The 21,858-nt window shown below is 39.3% G+C and overlaps 1 protein-coding gene across 3 annotated transcripts in view; it reads left to right on the top strand.

The window, feature by feature from the left end:
• Window positions 1-21,858, top strand: part of SIAH1 (siah E3 ubiquitin protein ligase 1) — a 41,011-nt gene that overhangs the window by 4,203 nt on the left and 14,950 nt on the right. The window contains exon 1 of one of the 3 annotated variants that reach the window (XM_046682366.1): window positions 472-769. The exons of 1 other annotated variant lie outside the window; for it this stretch is intronic. Coding sequence is in view for 1 of the 2 variants with exons in the window: in XM_046682361.1 (XP_046538317.1) it covers window positions 12,635-12,713 (79 nt within the window). In the remaining variant the exon portion in view is untranslated. Of the gene's footprint in view, window positions 1-471; window positions 770-11,762; window positions 12,714-21,858 lie in introns of those variants that run through there. One more of the 3 variants, XM_046682361.1, reaches the window with a different exon arrangement.

Below are 21,858 nucleotides of genomic sequence, written 5' to 3'. Positions count from 1 at the left end.
CGGCGGGGCGGGGAAGGGCCTCCTCGCCGCGGCCCGGCCCCCGCGCGCCCCGGAGGCGGGCCCGGCCGGGGGAGGCGCCCCGGCCCCGGCGCCGGCCTTTGTTGTGGAGGGTCCCGCGGTGTGCGGCCAACATGGCGGAGGTCAGCTGGGTGCGGGCCGGGCCGTCCCCGCCCTCCGGCCCGCCGGCCCGCGTCGGCGGCGGGGGCAGCCTGCCCTTGTTTACGTCGCGGGCGCGCGAACGCCGCCGGGCGGCACCCGGGCCTCGGCCCCTCGGCTCGCGTGTCGCGAGGTCGGGCCTCTCGGCCGCCACCGCGCAGCTTAGGAATGCGGTGACCTGGGCCGCAGCGCTGCGTAGGTTTTCCTTCCCGGTGGTGGAAGGATTCGGAACCTGCGCGTCTGGTTTCCGGAGAAGTCCAGCTCGTATGTTCGGAAATGAGACTGTGTAGCTGGCTGGTCAGTCGCGGAGGCCTGAGCGCGGATGTAGGACGGGGGCCGCCGCCCGCTGTTAGCAGCTGAAGCGTCACCGTGTCCTGAGGAGCGCCCGTCAAGGGTGGACTTAACTCCCCGCCGCAGCGAATGCTGCGAGCGCGGACGCTGAAGGCGGGCCGCCCGCCGGCTTCTGCCCTTGGGCAAGATGCTTAACCTCGCTGTTCTTCGTTTTCCTATCTGCAAAATGGGTGCAAGGCTAGTGCCTGCCCCAAAGGACTGTTGGGGGAGCTGAGGAGAGGCGAGAGGTGGAGGGCTTCGCCCGGGGCGAGCGCTCGGAAATGTGTGCTGGAAGGCCGCGCTTGTCACTTTACAGTTAAAACTTAGGGGGTGTCTCGGCACGATGGCTGTGTTGAAAGTACATAGGCCAGAAAGATGTGAAATCACATTGTAAATTGCTGGTGCTTGAGTGTTTCTTTCACTGCATTTTGTTGTTAGAAATGCAAATAAGACGTTTAAGTGATAAACTGACAGGCTTTCTGAGATGATGGCATTTGGAAATTTCTCTGGTAAAGGATTTGGGTAGGTCTTATGTGGTCTGGAATTTAAAAAATCGGATTAGTTAAAATGAAGTTTCCTTTTAGCACTTACATTTATGGATCAGTTCGTTTCCAAGGACGTGAGTTAACGAACTTGGAGAAGGGGAACAGCGAGTCCCTTTGAGTGTTAGGTGTCTGTGGTGTCACCATCCCTTCTAGACATTACTGGAGAGCACAGTGCAGCCTGACGATAAATAGAATGGTCTGGTAATTTTGTCACGGAGATACTGGCGCGAATTGTGGAGGAGGGGGTTTTGGTTAGCTGTTAGGAAACTTTGTGACAAGTAGATTTTGGGACTTAAAGTGGATTATACAAGTCGTGTAATTTAATGAAATTAAAGATAGAGAATTTTGTGATATGGAACGGTTAGTTACAACCGTAAAGTTTGCTTTGCCAAAATATTTTCTTTAGATATAATATAGAATTGGTGTAAATGACCCCTTTTGGCACCTTTCTAACATAGTTTAGTAACATTTAATAATATTTTAAACTGAAGTACAGTATAATTAATAGATATGGAACTTTTCAGGTTAAGTGTTCCAAAAACTACAAATTCAGAAACAAATTTAGTTCAGTTTAGCTTACTATCTGTTCCCTCTAAGCTTTGGGAAATTCTTATAAAATTGATGTAGAGCAAAATTCTTCAATATCTCTAATTAAAAAGAAGATTATAAGTAGGCTAAAATTAATTGGAGCTACAAAGGAAATATCTAGCTTTGGCAATAATGACATAAGAAGAAGAAGAAGGAAGACTTCATTTTCAGTGTTTAGGGTGTTTTGAAAACAAGTGTTTTTTTTAAAGATTGGCACCTGAGCTAACAACTGTTGCCAATCTTTTTTTTTTTTCATTCTTCTCCCCAAATCACCCCAGTACATAGTTGGATATTTTTAGTTGTGGGTCCTTCTAGTTGTGCTGTGTGGGATGCCCCCTCAGCATGGCTTGATGAGCGGTGCCATGTCCGCGCCCAGGATCCGAACCGGAGAAACCCTGGGTGCGCGAAATTAACCACCTGGCTACTGGACCGCGCAGAAAACAAGTCTTATAATGAGGGTGACAAAGTAACTTTACAAAGTGACCAGTTCAATTGTGTTTTAAAACAGTTGATTTACTCAATTTGTAAAGATTGGAGGTTTTTCTTTCTTTCCTTGAAGAGATCTGTTAAAGACTTGTGGTTATAATTATGGAATTTCCATACACACCTGTAAAATGTTTAAATTCTGGATATGTTTGGTATAAAACTCCCTACAAACAAATATATGAAAACCTGAGACTCCCTACTCTCCCTTCTTTCCCCCTCAAAAAACAACTGAGGGTAAGTTTTTCTTCTTTATCGTGAGTATTCTTAATGGTTTCTTTTAAGTAGGAATTTTTCTAATGGACTTTAAATTATTTGTTTTTCCATGGCTCTAGTTAGTGGAGCATTTGCTGCATAATGGCAGGAATTGTGCTTTTTTATTCCTATATCCTTAGTGCCTGACACTAAATACATATTTGTTTCCTGACCTACTACTCTATATGCTGGTGAAACTCAGATCTCCCAGCTTGCTGAACTCCAGACCCATGTATCCTCTTGCCTGCAGGTCATTGTTTTTTAAAATGACTTTATTTTTTAGAGCAGTTTTAGTTTCACAGCAAAACTGAACAGACGGTACAGAGATTTCCCTGCCCCCACTCATACATAGCCTCCCCCATGATCAACATTCTCCACCACAGTGATATATTTGTTACAGTTGATACATCAACACTGACATCATTACCACCCAAAGTCCATGGTTTACTTTATGGTTCCCTGTTGGTGTTGTGTATTATGAGTTTTGACAAATGTATGATGATACACATCCACCATTATAATATCCCACATAATAGTTTCATTGCCCTAAAAATCCTCGGTGATCCTCCTGTTCATCCCCACCTCCTCCCTAACCTCTGGCAAGCACTGATCTTTGTACTCTCTCATAGTTTTGTCTTTTCCAGAATGCCATAAAATTGGAATCATACAGTATGTAGCCTTTTCAGATTGGCTTCTTTCAACTAGTGATACGCATTTAAGGTCCCTCCATGTCTCTTCATGGCTTGATAGCTCAGTTCTTTTTAGCTCCTGAATAATAACCCGTTGTCTGGATGTACCAGTTTATTTATCCACTCACCTACCAAAGGACATCTTGGTTGCTTCCATGTTTTGGCTTCCAAGCAATTATGAATAAAGCTGCTGTAAACATCTGTTTGCAGGTTTTTGTGTGGACGTAAGTTTTCATCTCCTTTGGGTAAGTAATGAGGAGCATGATTGCTGGATCGGATGTTAAGAGTATGTTAGTTTTGTGAGAAACCGCCAAACTGCCTTCCAAAGTGGCTGTACCATTTTGCATTCCCACCAGCAACGAATGAGCGTTCTGTTGCTCCACATGCCCACCAGCATTTGGTGGTGGTAGTGTTCTGGATTTTGGCCATCTAATAGGTGTGGGGTGGCATCTTGTTGTTTTAACTTGCATTTTCTTGATGACATAATGATGTGGAGCATCTTTTCACATGCTCATTTGCCATCTGTACAGTATGTCTCTGGTAAGAGTCTGTTAAGGTCTTTGGCCCATTTTTTAGTCGGGTTGTTTGTTTTCTAACAGTCCTTTATCAGATATGTGTTTTGCCGATATTTTCTCCCAGTCTGTGGTTTGTCTTCTCATTCTCTTGACAGTGTCTTTCCCTGCAGTTCTTTTTTCGTTTTTATGTACCACGGTACTTTAAATCTACTTGTCTCAGACTAAAACTTTTATTCTTCCCAACCATCCAAGGCTCTTACCGTTTATGTTCAGTTAGTTGTCAACCCCTGATATTTCTACTGTCTGGTTATCACAACTCTGGCATTGCTTCTCTCTCAGTCACTCATTTTCACATTTACATTCAGTCCTTCTCTTCTGCCTTCTCAGTGGTCTGTCTGCTTTTGGTCTCTGCCTCCTCCCTTTGGTTCTTCCTGCTGTAATTTAAGGGAGCTTTCTAATATAGGTGACTTACAAGGCCTTCAGTGTAAAGTTCCAAGTTCCTTGGTATGGAGTGTAAGTACACAGACTTCCTGTGCTGGCTCCTCTTGTTACTTCCCTGCCGTTTTCAACTACATACTTGCACGTGCCTACATGCACCATATTTTTTCTCTGCCTACTAAGCTCTATGATCTCAGCCTAGACATCACTTAGCTGAGACACTCTTCTTGTACTCCCCACTTTGAGTTGGGTGTCATCTCTCTGTTCTCATGGCACTCTCTGCTTAGCCCCATGTAACACGTAACTGTAATTTTTCAGTAATTTTTAGCCCCCGAACTGTAATTTTTCTGTACTACTTTGCCTCTCCAAATAGACTGCAGTCTCCATGAGGACTTTGTCTTGATCACCCTTGTTTGTCTAGAGTTTAGCCCTGTTTCTGGCATGTAGTTGGTGCTCAGTAAATATTTGTTGAATAGTTGACTAATACCTTCACACTGCCCTTAATATGCTTTTCCAGTCTTATCCTCCAGCATTTCCTCTTTGCCCTACCTGGTCAAACTGGATTCTTTTTGTTTCTTGAACACTCTCTGTACTTTAACATCTCTGTGCCTTTGCTCTTGATTGTACTTAATCTCTCAAATATCTGTCTGTGCTACTTTGGGCAGATTGCTTAACCTCTTCAAGCCTTAGTTTCCATTAGCACATGAACAGCTATTAGGCATATTGCCGCCCCACCTCCCATGTCCTCATGCTGGAATGGCAGTGTAGTTGAGTGGTTAAGAGGACAGGCTCTTAAGAGTCAGACCTGGATGTGTCTCATGGCTCTATCACTTACTAGTTTGTGTTTGTGACTTTAAGCTCCATGAGAGCAGGGACACTGCTTACTTGCGCATCTAAAAAGCACATTGCCTAACACACAGAAGGTGCTTAAATAATTTTAAAAAAATTAGTTGTTGAGTCACTTAATTTCTATAAATTTTACCACTTACATTCTAGTGAGGGAAGTAAACAGAATTACAAATTGTGATATGTAGTATAAAGGAGTCAGAAGTGCTGAAGGAAAGAATAATGGGGGTGGGAGGGAGACCTGCTGTCATAAGTGGTGACATTTAAGCAATGATAAAAGGATGAGCTGGCCCTTTGAAGGAGGGAAGGGAGAACATCTCAGATTGAAGGAGCAGCAGAGATAAAGGCGCTGGGGCAGGACTGAACATGGACTGTTCTAGGAGCTGAGAGAAAAGAGTGTTGTGGAGCACATGGATGAGGGGGAGAGATGGGTAGAGATCAGATCCTGCAGAGTCGAAGTAAGGAATGTGAATTTTATTTTAAGGGTACTGAGAAGCCATCAAAAGGTTTTAATTAAAGGAGTAACATAATCCACTTTTAAGATGCCTACAGCTGTTGTTTGGAGAATTGATTGGTTAGAAGGCTGGTTCTTTGATCAAGCAGTAGTTGACTATGACCTGGATTAAGGTGGTGGCAGTGAAGATGAGGAGAAGTGGATGGATTTGAGATGTACTTTGGAGACAGAATTAACAGGACTTGCTGATGGATTAGATATGAGAGGTGAGGGAAGGAAGGAATTAGGTGTTTCTGGCTTGAGCAACTCTGTGGATCAGGGTACTGTTTACCAAGATGGGAAACACTAGAGGGGGGGCTGGGACAGAAGAATGGCAATAAAATTCAAAGTTCTGATATGTTGGATTTGAGGGATCTATGAGACATTCAAAATGATCCAGTGAGAGAGGAGGAAAATCAGGGGTATGTGTTGTCACAGAAGCCAGATGGGAAGATATACTAGAGCATGTTTGGGTGTTAGAGGGAATGATCTGGTAGAAAAAGAGGGAGAGGGGCTGGCCCCGTGGCCGAGTGGTTAAGTTCGCGCACTCCGCTGCAGGCGGCCCAATGTTTCGTTGGTTCGAATCCTGGGCGTGGACATGGCACTGCTCATCAAGCCACGCTGAGGCAGCGTCCCACATGCCACAACTAGAAGGACCCACAACAAAGAATATACATCTATGTACTGGGGGGCTTTGAGGAAAAAAAATAAAAATCTTTAAAAAAAAAAAAAAAGAAAAAGAGGGAGAGATTGGTGCCAGAGAGAAGGGATAATAGAAAGAGTGTGAAGTCTGAGACGTGAGAGGACAGTGTCCAAGTGCAGGGTCACTTCTTCCATTCTACTGGGAGAGGAGGAGGTGGTAAGTCAGCATTTGATGGCTTCTCTTGTATTTTCTGAAGGAAGCATGGGTGAAGCCATCAGTAGAGAGTGTTTATAGTTAGTGAGTACTATACTATGGCAGGTTAAAGATGTAGTAGAGAGAGATACATTGAGAAACTGAGCAGAGGGGAAGCCAGGAGAGATTCTGCGATGTGTTAGCCAGTGATGCCACCTGATGCTTACTGTTCACAGGAGATTCTAGGAGAATACCTAGAGCAAGAATGTTAATTTTTTTCCTAAATGTGAACTTTTTTGTTGATGTGTGTCATAAATGCATGCAGAAAAGTGCTCAGTTTATAAGTCTACAGCTTGATGAATTTTCACAAAGAGAACGCACTATTGTTACCAGCTCTCCCGTGTTCCATTGCTTTTACTTTGATTTTTCTTTTCTTAAATATAACTCTTCAGGAACTCCAGGCTGAACGATATAGATAAAATAGTCCATTTGGGGTCAGTTTATTCTCTAGGCTTGAACCACAGTGACCAGAATGATGTTGGCAAGGGCCTTTTATTAGGTTTGAGGAGGTTGCCTAGTCATGTTGAACTTATTTGTGGTTTTTGTTTGCTTTGTTTTGCACAGCAAGGGACTTGGCGGTACATGGAAGGAACTAAAAAGAGAAGGTTGGAGGAAAAACCTTTGGAGAACTAATTAATGTGTATATTTATGAAGCAGATGTTGCCAGTGAGAAATATTTTCTTAAAAAATTAGAAGACTTTAATGCCAGTCTTGAATTTTACAGGAAGGATTATACTGTACTTGTTACAGTTATTTATTGTCATGTCGACAAGCTTAGTTAGTGATGGTTGATACAGTAGAATTAAATGTACACTGGCTTCTTTGCAAAGACTCTACCTTGGAAAGATTACTTCAATAATTAGTTTAACTAAATGAAGTAATCTAATTGTTAGAAACTTCTTGCCCCCACCCCCACCTTTGTTTTACCTTTTGCTCCTTTGAATTGGGCTAAAGTTCAGGCATGTTTTTTTTTGTAAGTATTAACTAATGTGTGTATATGTATATGAAAGTACACATAGGAAATATGTATGAAATATGTGGGGTTTTTTAATTTGAGTAGGCTTTTTTTAAGATTTTTCCCCCTTTAAGTATCCATCTATTTGAGGCATTTTAAGAAAAAAAGAAATCTAAGAAAAAAAGAAGGCAGTAAACAAAATCAATTCTTGATTTCTCAGTGTATTAAGTTACCAGCAATTAATTAGCAGGAAAGTGTGGGGACATAAAATATGCAGTAAAATTTTAAAATTTAATCCTTTTTTTAATAACCAAAAGAGAAATAAATATATATGTGTTTTGTGGGACTTTTGAGAAACACATACAGAAATGCAACCCCCACCTCCCCCATGATCGTTAATAATCTGATTTGGAAAGTAACCATTGTAGACGTTTTGGTGTCGTTTCTAGCCTGTGTATGTGTTCCACATTTTTTTGAATCAGCCATAGATATTTTAAAGTTAATTTCTTGGATCTGACTTAAATCCTTATAGATAAGGATTTATTTTCCCATTAAATGATTACTACTTGTTAGTAACTATACATGTTTGAACTGTGTAATTCCAAATGATGAAGTTTGTGCTTAAAGACTCTATATCCTGGCAGTTCTTGATATTTTGTGTGCCTGTAGTTCAGTCTTCCCATCTCTGTTCTCTGTGGTTTCTGGTTCTAAACTTGACCTCCCTCTCTCCTTTTCTAATCCCTCACCTTAAGCCTTTGAACCACATTCTGCAGTTCGGATGCCCTTCTGGTTTCTTTTCTGTCCCATATATGGTACATACATACATAAAGATAGACAGCTGTATCAGTGTGCGTGTTTACTTAACTATTTTTTTCTTTTAACATAAATGTGCTTGTAATATATTCTGTGGCTTGTTTTTTCCTCCACCCATTTAAACAGTTTGATTCTTACATGTTAGTAGATATGAGGCCATCTTATTGGGGAAAAAAAGGCGGCATAGTATTCTGTTGTATGGACCATAATTTAATCACTCTCTTAAGATAAGGCTGTTTTCAGTTTGTTTGCAATTACAAATAGGGTTGCTGTAGGTGTCCCTATACATACACCTTTGCCAATGTGTAAATTGGAGGATAGACTCTTGGAAGAAAAACTGCTGGGTCAAAGAGTTTACCACTTTAAATTTTGAAACAAACTGCCAAATCTTATTAGAAGCCTTCAGAGTGGACATTCCCAGCAGTGTTTCCCTACATCTTTGCCAATACTTGGAATCAAATCTTTGAAAGCAAATTTGTATCTGTCATTTCTTAAGTAATGTATACAATTTGTGATGTTTCTCATACCAAGTTTTGTTTTTTTTGGTAAGTTTTTTTATTGAGTTCATAATAGTTTACATCATTGTGAAATTTCAGTTGTACGTTATTCCTTGTCTGTTACCACGTAAGGGCTCCCCTTCATCCCCTGTGCCCACCTACCACCCCCCTTACCCTGGTAACTACTGAACTGTTTTCTTTGTCTATATGTTTGTTTATATTCCACGAGTGAAATCATATGGTGTTTATCTTTCTCAGTCTGGCTTATTTCACTTAGCATAATACCCTCCAGGTCCATCCATGTTGTTGCAAATGGGATGGTTTTGTCTTTTTTTATGGCTGAGTAGTATTCCGTTGTATATATATACCACATCTTCTTTATCTGATTTTGGTGGATAGGCATTTGGACTGTTTCCATGTCTTGGCTATTGTGATAGTGCTGCAGTGAACATAGGGGTGCATGTGCTAGTTTGGATTGTTGATTTCAAGTTGTTTGGGTAGATACCCAGTAGTGGGATAGCTGGGTCATATGGTATTTCTATTTTTAGTTTTTTGAGAAATCTCCATACTGTTTCCCATAGTGGCTGCACCAGTTTGCATTCCCACCAGCAGTGTATGAGGGTTCCCTTTTCTCCACACCCTCTCTGACGTTTGTTATTTTTAGTCTTAGTGATTATAGCCATTTTAACAGGTGTAAGGTGGTATCTTAGTATAGTTTTGATTTGCATTTCCCTGATTAGTGATGTTGAACATCTTTTCATTTGTTTATTGGACATTTGTATATCTTCTTCAGAAAAATGTTCATATCCTCTGCCCATTTTTTGATTGGGCTGTTTGTTTTTTTGTTTTCAGTTGTGTGAGTTCCTTATGTATTATGGAGATTAACGCCTTGTCAGATATATGATTTGCAAAGATTTTCTCCCAGTTTGTGGGTCATCTTTTTGTTTTGATCCTAGTTTCTTTTGCCTTGCAAAAGCTCTTCAGTCTGATTAAGTCCCACTTGTTTTCTTTGTCTTTTGTTTCCCTTGTCTGAGAAGACATGGTATTCAAAAAGATCCTTTTAAGTTCGATGTCAAAGAGTGTACCACCTGTATTATCTTCCAGGAGTTTTATGGTTTCAGGACTTATCTTCAAGTCTTTGATCCATTTTGAGTTTATTTTTGTGCATGGTGTGAGATAATGGTCTACTTTCATTCTTTTGCGTGTGGCTGTCCAGTTTTCCCAACACCATTTATTGAAGAGACAGTCTTTTCTCCATTGTATGTTCTTGGCTCTTTTGTTGAAGATTGGCTGTCCATAGATGTGCGGTTTTATTTCTGGGCTTTTCAGTTCTGTTCCATTGATCTGTGTGCCTGTTTTTGTACCAGTACCATGCCGTTTTGGTCACCCATGGCTTTGTAGTGCATTTTGAAGTCAGAGATTGTGATGCCTCCAGCTTTGTTCTTTTTTCTCAGGATTGCCTTAGCAATTCGGGGTCTTTGGTTGCCCCATGTGAATTTTAGTTTTCTTTGTTCGATTTCCATGAGGAATGTTGTCTGGGATTCTGATTGGGCTTGCATTGAATCTGTAGATTGCTTTGGGTATATTTTAGCTATGTTTATTCTTGCAATCCATGTGCATGGAGTCTCTTTCCATCTCTTTATGTCATCATCTGTTTCTTTCAATAGTGTCTTATAGTTTTCATTGTATAAATCCTTCACCTCTGTGGTTAAATTTATTCCAAGATATTTTATTCTTTTAGTTGTGATTGTAAGTGGAATTGTATTCTTGAGTTCTCTTTCTGTAAGTTCATTATTATAGAAATGCAACTGATTTTTGTAAGTTGATTTTGTACCCTGCAACTTTACTGTATTTGTTAATTATTTGTAATAGTTTTCCGATGGATTCTTTAGGGTTTTCTATATATAAGAGCATGTCATCTGCAAACAGCAAGAGTTTCACTTCTTCCCTCCCTATTTGGATTCCTTTTATTCCTTTCTCCTGCCCAATTGCTGTGGCCAAAACCTGCAGTAGTATTATGTTGAATAAGAGTGGTGAGAGTGGGCATCCTTGTCTTGTTCCTGTTGTCAGAGGGATGGCTCTTACACTAAGTTACTAACTTTTTGAACTTCTTTTTCCTTTTTTTCTAAAGAGTTTTACATGCACATATAATTTAAAATAAAATACTCCACTGTGTTTTCTTTTTGTTTTGTTTAATACATAAGAGTCCTTGCCCCTACTCCTCTCCAGATGTCCTTTGCCAAAGGCAACCACTTTTACCTCTGTGACCTGATTATTTTTGTATTTACCTTCTTTGTCTCTAAATAACATGCTTCTATTGTTACTTCCTGATTGCGCTTTCAGGCCTTACCTCTTGATTGTGGATTTAACTCTTCCTGCCCTGGTCACATGTACATACCCTTCCTATTCCTACACTCTCCTAATTTAGTAACATCATAATTTTGAGTTTGCATTATTATGACTGTGAAAGTTATTCACAATTTGAGCCATGTACTAAACTGGTTACTTTTTTCCCTGCACTATTTAATTTGTATTTGTATAACTTTCCCTGTAGTTAATACTTCTCTTTTTTCATTTTTGCTTTATATTCTCTGTGTTTACACTAATGCTCCCTCACATTCATCACCTCTTGTCTAATCTTCAAGTAGCTTGCATGTCCCTCACATTGCCTTCTTCCTCTAGTGTAAAGTTGTCATTATTCTCAACATTTCCTTCAGCTTTCTCCTGGGTTAAGGATTCTGTTTACTGTAGGTCATGTCCTCTCTCTTGGTTCATTCCCTTGTATTTAAAGAGCGTGTCCTCTAGGAGCCTCCCAAGAATATATCCAGGGGAAGTAATGTATTGAAACCTTGTATCATTATTCTGCCCTCAACATTTTTCTTGGCATAGATTCTAAAATGGTAATCCTTTTCTTTGAGGATGTTAAAAAGCATTGCTCTTTTGCATCTTGCTTTGGATGTTACTGCTCAAAAGTCCAAAGCTGTTTTGCTTCCCGATTTATTTATTCATGCAAAAAATATTTATTGAGTCTGTACTATGTGCTAGGCACTGTTTTAAGTGTTTAGGATACATCAGTGAACCAGACAAAAATTCTTACCTTCTGTGGCGGGGCGTGGTGGTGGGGGAACAGGGGTGGCTATAATAAAAACCATAATTCATAAGTAAATTGTATAGCCTGATAGAAGATAAGAGTGAAAATGAGGGAGAGGAAGGAAGGGAAGAGGAAGAGGGGTGGAATGGGCAAGGATTAGGAGTGCATACAGTGGGCAGACTACTGGTCACTGTTTTAAATGGAGGGGACAGGGTAGGCCTCCCTGAGAAGGTAACATACAAGCAAAGATTGGAAAGAGGTGAAGAGAGTTAGTCATGTAGATATCCGAGAGAAAAGTATTTTAAGGCGGAGGCCCAAAGGAGCAACCCAGCTTTGTGGAACAAGAAGGCTAGTGCAGTGAGTGAAGGGGAAAGAAGTGGGACATGAAATCAAAGAGTAGTAGGAACACATCACCATATTGTGTAGGGCCTTATAGGCTGTTTTAGGATTTTATTGATTACCCAGATGTAGGTTGCCACTGGGGAGGGTGTTGAGCAGAGGAGTGACATGATCTGATACAAATTTTAACTGGATTTTTCTGATTGCTGTTCTCAGAACATATTGGGGTGTGGAGGTTGGAGACAAGGTTGGAAGCAGGGAGATTGGTTAGAAGGATATTACAGTAATCCAGGTGATAGAGAATGGTGGCTTGGACTATGGTAGTGTTAGAGGTGGTGAGGAGTGGTTGGATTCTGGATATATTTTTAAAGGAGGTACCATAAGATTTCCTGGTGGTTTTAGATACGTGATGTGGAAAGAAGAATCCAGGATGACTTCAAGGCTTTTGAACTGAGTAACTGGAAGGATGGCGTTGCCATCAAGTGAGGGGAAGGCTATGGATAGAGTAGTCTGGGAGAAGATGGCCACCCCCTGTAGGTGTATCCAGGAGGCAGTTGGATGTACAAATCTGGGGTTTAAGACAAATCTGGAGGGTGTTTTTGGTTTGTTTTTTAATCTGGGCTGGAGATAATTTTGAAGTCCGTGGCAATATTGGTGGAGTTTAAAAACGAGAAGACTGAATGGGATCACCAAAGGGAAGAAAAGTATGGACTGTTGGACAGTTTCCAGTTTCAAGAGTTTGAGGAGAAGAGCAAGAATCAATAAAGGAAGCTGGGGAGTAACCGGTGAGATAGGAAAACCAAGAGTATGTGGAGTCAGTGAACAAAGTTTATCAGGCAGGAGCCCCAGTGATCAATCACCTCTGTCAGATGTTGGAGACAGTTCAAAACTTGCAAATTAAATACAAACAAAACTACAAAACCAATGAAATTCAAGTTACGCTGATTTACTAAAGTATTGGATACTGTCTGTTAAATTGAAGTCTTGAAGTAACATGGGTTATGGAATTAACTGTTACGCTGTAGGTTCTTTTGGAGTTGAATGTACCAAAATTGCCCTGTATGGAGTGGTCACCATGTGATGCATTTTCTTACCAGCATTTAAGTACTTCAGTGAAAACCATGATGTCATTTGGGCTTTGCTTCACACAAATGCATCATTTTATATTAGGTTCCCCTCTGCTTTCTTCTTTAACGTGGCATAATTAGAGCAATGTAGTCCCAACTTGGAGCCAGTGTGACCATAAAATGCGAGTAAGAGCTTTCAATTACGTGGCTAACACATGGATTCAGATGATTCTAATGTGCTATACTGTTTATTATTAAACACAGGAAAATAAAACATTACATTTTTGTAGAGAAATATGGACCCCCCCCCCAGAATAGAGTCTTAGTTTGAGGAAAATTAAAGTATGGGTTAATTCACGTGTTATAGTCTATTTGAAATAACTAAAATGATTTGCTTAGAGTTTCAGATGTGATAGGAAGAGATTTCTTTCCCATAAATTCCATTATTTTTCTATTTTACTAGTAAAGAGCCATCAATCATGTAATGTATTGAGACTCTCTGGTGTGACTTTTTACCTCGTTTCTTTAATTTCTTCTGTCTCCCAAGCAATGTGCTGTTTTCTGTTTAGCTTAGTATCACCAACTCTTCGTAGGTTACTCCAATTTTGATCTCCTTTGAAATTTTTGTTCTGAGTGTGTGTGTATGTATGTATGTATTCACTTACCATAGTTGTCAAATGGAATGGGCAGTTGAATGTGTTCTATGTTACAGTATAGAACTGGGTACAATATGTTTTATAAGTAAGATTTAAAAAGCATAGCTTAATGCCAAGATGGAGCAAAAGAGCAAACGTCTACTGGATTATGTGACAATTTTATATCCTGAGAGAATATAAAACATAATCAGTGTAGTAACAGTTGTATTCAAACTTGGATACAAATAACTAAGTGAATAGTATTTGGATGCTTTTATCTAGACACTGTGAGACTTGGTTATGTTGCAGTAGTGATTGTGTTGTAATCATAACTGACATAGTTTCAATAATTTCAAATGTGTTACCAAAAATTCCAATTTCTAAAAGTAATTGCTTGCTAGGACTAAAGGTTTAATTTAACGAATTTAGGGAAATTTTGAATTTTGGGGTCAGTTTTTATAAACATTGAAAAGATGTGTTGAATGTTAAGTTAAATATTCTGTACCATAGTGAGAAAGAGATTATACATAGTGTTTTTTAGGGTTATTTGAAATAAAATGAGGTTTAGGGACACAGCAGACAGTCTGGCTCCACTCTTATTATTTCTTAATTATTCTGATCTTCAATTTTCTCATCTTCAAAATGGAGATACAACCTACTTTATGAGGCTTACATAGTGTTTATGAAGCTGCTGACACAGTGCCTTACAGATTGGTAGGTGTCCAGTTTATGAGCTTCTTTCACAGCAAACTCTGTAATCTTTATCAGATTTCAGACTCAATCCCACATTGAGGTTGTGAAAATGAACATAGGAGGTTGAAACAACAATTTTCGGTAAAATCCTGTATATTCAGGATCTTTCTTATGTAGTGATTCATTACAGCGTTCCTAGTATGTCTCTGTATACATCACTAAGTGGGTGTTAGTAATATGCCGAACATTCTGATATATTTGATCCCAGTTAATGTCCAAAAATCTGTTATTAGTGGTTTTATTGTTTCACAAATAGGGATCTTGAGACCCAGGCTATTGTAGTTTTGCCAAAGATAAAAATAATTAGTAGGAGCCAAAGTAGGAATTCAGGTTTGAGCTTCTGATTCCAACCAAATTCAGTGTTCTTTTTACTATACGTAGGTACATTCTCGAGGTATGTTATTAGTAGTGCAATGCTAAAAGATGAAATTACTTTCTAGGAATTGATGGATTTATGGAACTCTGATGTCATAAATGTAAATATTTTAAGAACTTAGAGAATTGATATGGAACTACATCCAATTGTTGTAGATTACGTTTATGGTGATAAAATGATTTACTTCACCACATAGTGTTGTTATTTTTAAAATAGACTTTATTCTTATTTTTATTTTATTTTTTTGAGGAAAATTAGCCTTGAGCTTCCATCTGCTGCCAAACCACCTCTTTTTGCTGAGGAAGACTGGCCCTGAGCTCACATCCACGCCCCTCTTCCTCTATTTTATATGTGGGACGCCTGCCACAGCATGACTTGCCAAGCGGTGCCATGTCCACACCTGGGATCTGAACCAGCGAACCCCGGGTCGCAGAAGTGGAACATGTGCACATAACTGCTGCACCACCAGGCCGGCCCCAACTTTATTTTTTTAGAGCGGTTTTAGGTTCAAAATTGAACAGAAGACAGAGAAATTTCCCATATTCACCTTGCCCCATTTGTAGCTTTCCCCATTATTAATGTGTCCCACCAGCGGAGTGTTAGATATTTTGCAATTGATGCACCTACATTGACAGATCATTATCACTCAAAGTCTATGAGTTACATTAATGGTTCACTCTTAGTGTTGTATTTTATGAGTTTTGACAAATGTATGATGATACACATCCACCATTATAATATCCCACATAATAGTTTCATTGCCCTAAAAATCCTCGGTGATCCTCCTGTTCATCCCCACCTCCTCCCTAACCTCTGGCAAGCACTGATCTTTGTACTCTCTCATAGTTTTGTCTTTTCCAGAATGCCATAAAATTGGAATCATACAGTATGTAGCCTTTTCAGATTGGCTTCTTTCAACTAGTGATACGCATTTAAGGTCCCTCCATGTCTCTTCATGGCTTGATAGCTCAGTTCTTTTTAGCTCCTGAATAATAACCCGTTGTCTGGATGTACCAGTTTATTTATCCACTCACCTACCAAAGGACATCTTGGTTGCTTCCATGTTTTGGCTTCCAAGCAATTATGAATAAAGCTGCTGTAAACATCTGTTTGCAGGTTTTTGTGTGGACGTAAGTTTTCATCTCCTTTGGGTAAGTAATGAGGAGCATGATTGCTGGATCGGATGTTAAGAGTATGTTAGTTTTGTGAGAAACCGCCAAACTGCCTTCCAAAGTGGCTGTACCATTTTGCATTCCCACCAGCAACGAATGAGCGTTCTGTTGCTCCACATGCCCACCAGCATTTGGTGGTGGTAGTGTTCTGGATTTTGGCCATCTAATAGGTGTGGGGTGGCATCTTGTTTTAATTTGCATTTTCCTGATGACATATGGAGCATCTTTTCACATGCTCATTTGCCATCTGTACAGTATGTCTTTGGTGAGGTGTCTGATCAGGTCTTTGGCGCATTTTTTGATCAGCATGTTTGTTTTCTCACTGAGTTTTAAGAGTCCTTTGTATATTTTGGATAACAGTACTTTGTCAGATATGTCTTTTGCAGATATTTTCTCCCATCCTGTGGTTTGTCTTCTCATTCCCTTGACACAATGTCTTTTGCAGAGCAGAAGTTTTTAAGTTTAATCAAGTCCAACTTATCAGTTGTTTCTTTCCTGGTTCATGTCTTTGGTGGTGTTTTGGAAAGTCATTGCCAAACCCAAGTTATTTGGATTTTCTCCTATGTTCTAGTATTTTTATGGTTTTAACATTTTACATTTAGGTCTGTGATTGATTTTGAGTTAATTTTTCTGAAGGGTGTAAGATCTGTGTCTAGATTCATTTTTTGCACGTGGATATCCAGTTGTTCCAGAACCGTTTGTAGAAAAGACTGTCTTTTCTCCATTGTTTTTGCCTTTGCTCCCCTGTCAAAGATCACCATAGTGTTTATTTTAAAGTGAATTTTAAATCTCAGTTGTGAATTCCCTTTGAGGTTATATCATGAGGCAGATACATTCTACTTGCAGGGGCATCAGAGATGAGTGAATTCTGGTTGTATACATGCTGTTCCTTCTACTTGGAATTCTTATACCATTTTACTTGATTTATTCATTCTTTTCAGAAATATTTTGAGTACCTGGTCTAGGCCAGTTACTGTCCCAGGTCCTGGAGATACAAGAATGAGCAAAACGGCAGTCTGCTGTCATGAAGTTTATCTTGTATTGCCGAGGTTCTGAACCAAAAGTTAGTGGTTCAGGGATCCTGGGAGTTCTCAAGACCCTTTGAAGGTCAAAACTTTATTTCACAATAAGGAGACGTGAGAGTACAGTGGAGTTTTCCAGAGGCTACATGATATGTGGTTTCTTAACAGATTAAATGCAGAAGCAGATAATTAATACCCAACTGTATTTTATTGCATCAGACATTAAAGAGATTTGTAAAAATATACAACATAGACACTCTTCTCTTTATTATGGAAAATAGTTATTTTTCATAAACATTTAACATGTCATGGATTTTTACATGTTATGTAAAAGTAATGGTAATTTTAGAATAAATATTTAAAAAAATTTCTTGGCTTGAATTTCTAATAGAGCAGATATCAAGACATATAAACTACATAAAAAAAGCTCTTTTGGGGTCCTCACTCATTTTTTTAAAGTATAAAGAGTGAAGGCAAACTTTTTCTTAAACAGCCAGATAGGTTTAAATGACTTAGGAATCATAGGGTCAGCTATTCAACTCTGCCCTTGAAAGCAGTCATAGGCAATATGTAAATGAACGAGCATAACTATGTTCCAATAAAACTATTTACAAAAAGAGGCAACTGGCTTGCAGCTGTAGTTTGCCAACCTTTGGTGTAAAGGGTTCCTGATACCAAAAAAGTTTAAGAACTGCTGTTACTGAAAAGCTGATCTTGTACTGAGGAGGGAGAAGCAGAAAAAATAGTAAGTAGATAGTCAGCAAGAGAACCTCAAATGGTAAGAGATTACATGAACAGTAAGAAAGGGTGGTCTGGCCTTTAAAAAGTGATCAGCAAAGGCCTCTGTAAGGAGCTGACTTTAGTTCACTTTTACTCGGTCAGTACTTAACGAGGTATCATCTCCCTTCTTTTTTGATCTCCCCTGGCTACATTAGGGATCTCTCTTGTATTAGGAGGGAAGACAAAGTATAGTTTAATTAAATTTTCATTGTTATTTTGAATCTTGATAGACTCAAATTCAGAAAGGATTAATTTTTCAAGTTGAATAGAAAGTATTCAAAGCATATCTGCTTTAAAAGGATCTGGGAAATAGTAGCATACAGCCCAGATTAGCACACTGATCTAAGTTATATGACATTTAGCAAGTTACTTCTCTGTATCATTTTTCTCTTCTGAAATCATGAGAGGGTTGGTTAAGATCTCTTCCTTTTGTTTTTTACTAGTTCTGTGATCTGAAACATTTATTGTGAAATCTATTTTCTTATCTATAAGATGGGGAATAAATGCCTATCTTGGAAGCGCATGCAGGTGGTTAAATTATAGTATGTGTAAACCACTGAGGACATTACCTGGTACATTCTAGGTGCTTAATAAATGTTTGGGGCAGCTGTTTTAATGAGAGTGGAGGAAAGTCTGCTTTGTCTCGGTGTTTAGCTTACTGACCCTGGAACTCATTGAGACTATAGCAGCAAGAGCAAAACCAACAACAGTCAAGCTCCAATGAGAGACATGACAATTACGCAGGAGAACTTAAATAGAAGGGTTAAGGAAGTACAAGGGCAATGCAATCCAAATTTATGTGGTCATTCCAACTTCAGAGAAAGGAAAGGGAAGCAGCTACTCCTGCCATCAAAACCTCTCTTCCCTTGTTGGACATTGAGGGTATCTACCTGACTAAAAAGTGCTTTAGCATATCAAGACATAAGGTAATTTTAGCGAAACCAAATTCATGAATTAGAACTTGGTGAGTTCTCTTGGAATGCAGTGCAAAACAAAGATTGTAATTATGAGAATAAAATATAAGTGACCAGAAGATAGATCCAGGAGAGTCAGTATTAGAATTCTCTGAAGAAAAGAACTGTGCAGATGCAAAAAATCAAAGAACATTTACAAGAGAAATCCACAAAGGTAAAAGACTTGAGCCTTCGTATTAAAAAGACTCACCTAGTGTTTGGCAAGTGCTAATGGCATACACCTAGATGTTCTGGTGAAGATTTCTTCCAGAGATAAAAGAGTCCAACAAGCCATCTATCGGGGGGAAAGGTTACCTGTAAAGGAGTAAGAATAAAATGACATTAGGTTTTTCATCTGCACCATTACATGTCAGAAAACAGTGAGCAGAATTTGCGTAGTTCTTAGGGGAAAGGGGTCTGACTAGAATTCTGAGCTTGTGCAGTCTGTGCCAAAGCTTCAGACTGCTACGATTGGGACTTAATCACTTATATGCTGTTTCTAAAAACTTTCTTGAGGTACTCTGCCCATACCAAAAAATGAATCATAATTAAGGATTCAAGGGGAGAAAGAGATGGCTATTTGCCTTGTGATATAGTTGTGAGAAGTGAAACCAGAATGGTTGCAATTGGGTTTGAAGGATTGTTTTGACAGAGTTTTGAAGTTTAGTACAATCTTTATCCTGGCAGGTGGGAAAGGGAACGTTTTACTGTCAGCGTGTTAATAGGCTTGCCTTGTTTGGGGAGATGTTAATACTTTCATTTTTGATGTTAATAAAAAGTTGTAGATTCAATGTGAAATAAAAATATAAGGATAACAGGTAGTAAAATAGAATTAGGATAGAGAACCGTGCTGTCCAATAGAACTTTCTGCAGTTATGAAGATGTACTTGTACTATTTTTCTTTCCCATCAGCAAAGTATGAGAGTTTCAGTGCTCCATGTCTTCACCAGTGCTTGGTATTCACTGTTAAGGTTAGCCATTCTAGTTAGTTTTAGGTTACTAATCCTAAAATTTGGAGAACATATTAGATTAATGGCAAATTATTTCTCCTTTGGTTTAAGAAAAGCAGTAGGGATTTTTTGGGAGCCAAGATTATGATTTACCCACATATATTTGACTGTCTTCATTGTCCTACCAACAAGACCTAGCCAGTTCATAAAAAACACTCTGCCGTGGCCTGATGCTTAGGAGAGGGGTCCCTTTAAATCTCTGACATCATTTCCTCCTTATCCCCTCAAACCCTGCCCCCCGCCAAAAAAAACCCAAAAACGGATAACTGCCTGCTTTGCAGAGAACATGGAAACTCTCAGAACCCTTCTGCACCTCTTACACCCTGAGCGAGGCAGCTTATGTCCTCTCTGTTCTTACCATGGAGAAGTATCTCTTCCGACAAAGTCTAGTCACTCTGTCTTGAGTTTTGAATCCCCCCTCATCTTACCAAGGACTTTTATTTTATCACATTGCTCCATTTCTTTGGATTACCCTCTTTTCTGGACTCTGTCAGCTTTCACTGTATTCAGGTCTTTCCCGTTTAAAATATAAATGAAAAAAGGAACCAAGTAAAAAACTCCCAGAGGCCTTCCAGCTACCATCTAACTTGCCTCTCCTCTCCACAGTCCTACTTCTCAAGTTAACAGAGCATCCTGTTCTGCTTTCTTTAGTCTGACTTCCACACCAGCCGCATCTCCAAGGTTGCTTTTGCACAGGTCACCAGGAACTTCTATATTGCCAATCCATGAACACCTTTTAGGCCTAATCTTTACTTGATCTCTCAGCAGATGCCACACGGTTGACTTGTGTTATTATTTTTGCTATTTCCTTACCATATTTTTTTAATGTAATTATTTACACCCTGCCGAGGTTTATAATACTTAGATTCTAATTTGTAATTGTAATGCCTTATAGTTTCAGTCTTAGTTCTGTATTTAAATGGCGTAATTTTTGACTAACTTTAATCCTTTTACAACAGGATCACTATTTGACTGATTGACTCATCACCTGATTTTTTTTTTTAATCAAGTAATTTTCTTAAGGGTTCATGGGTACTATATTCCTTGAGTTCTTGCATGTTTAAGCATGTCTGCTGGTTGCCTTTTTTAATTTTGTTCCCCAGATTATAGAAATAATACAAGTTTCTTATAAGAATATAATAAAGCATAATGTATTCTAATATTGTTGCATATGAGTTTTTTTTTGAGTTAACAATAGGTTACAATCTTGTGAAATTTCACTTGTACATTATTGTCTGTCAGTCGTGTTGTAGGTACACCCCTTCACCCTTTCTGCCCACCCCCCACCCCACCTTTCCCCTGGTAGCCACTAATCTGTTCTCTTTGTCCATGTTTAAATTCTTCATATGAGTGGAGTCATACAGAGATTGTCCTTCTCTATCTGGCTTATTTCACTTAACATAATTCCCTCAAGGTCCATCCATGTTGTTGCAAATGGGACGATTTTGTTCTTTTTTACGGCTGAGTAGTATTCCATTGTGTGTGTATGTGTGTGTGTATATACACACACACACACACACCACATCTTCTTTATCCATTCGTCTGTTGATGGGCACTTAGGTTGCTTCCACGTCTTGGCTATTGTAAATAATGCTGCAGTGAACATTGGGGTGCATGGGACTTTTGGAATTGCTGACTTCAAGCTCTTTGGATAGATACCCAGTAGTGGGATAGCTGGATCGTATGGTAGTTCTATTTTTAATTTTTTGAGGACTCTCTATAGTGTTTTCCATAGTAGCTGCACCAGTTTGCATTCCCACCAGCAGTGTATGAGGGTTCCTTTTTCTCCACAACCTCTCCAACATTTGTTACTATTTGTTTTAGTTATTTTTGTCATTCTAATGGGTGTAAAGTGATATCTTAGTGTAGTTTTGATTTGCATTTCCCTGATGATCAGTGATGATGGACATCTTTTCATGTGCCTGTTGGCCATCCGTATATCTTCTTTGGAGAAATGTCTGTTCATGTCTCCTGCCCATTTTTTGATCGGGTTGTTTGATATTTTTGTTGTTGAGTTGTGTGAGTTCTTTATATATTATGGATATTAAGCCTTTGTCGGATGTATGACTTGCAAATATTTTTTCTCAGTTAGTGGGTTGTTTTTTTGTTTCAATCCTGTTTTCCTTTGCCTTGAAGAAGCTCTTTAGTCTGATGAGGTCCCG

Source organism: Equus quagga, chromosome 13, assembly GCF_021613505.1.
Source record: "Equus quagga isolate Etosha38 chromosome 13, UCLA_HA_Equagga_1.0, whole genome shotgun sequence".
Classification (NCBI taxonomy): domain Eukaryota; kingdom Metazoa; phylum Chordata; class Mammalia; order Perissodactyla; family Equidae; genus Equus; species Equus quagga.
The sequence above is the reverse complement of the archived record's forward strand: the minus strand, read 5'-3'. Positions and strand labels throughout refer to the sequence as shown.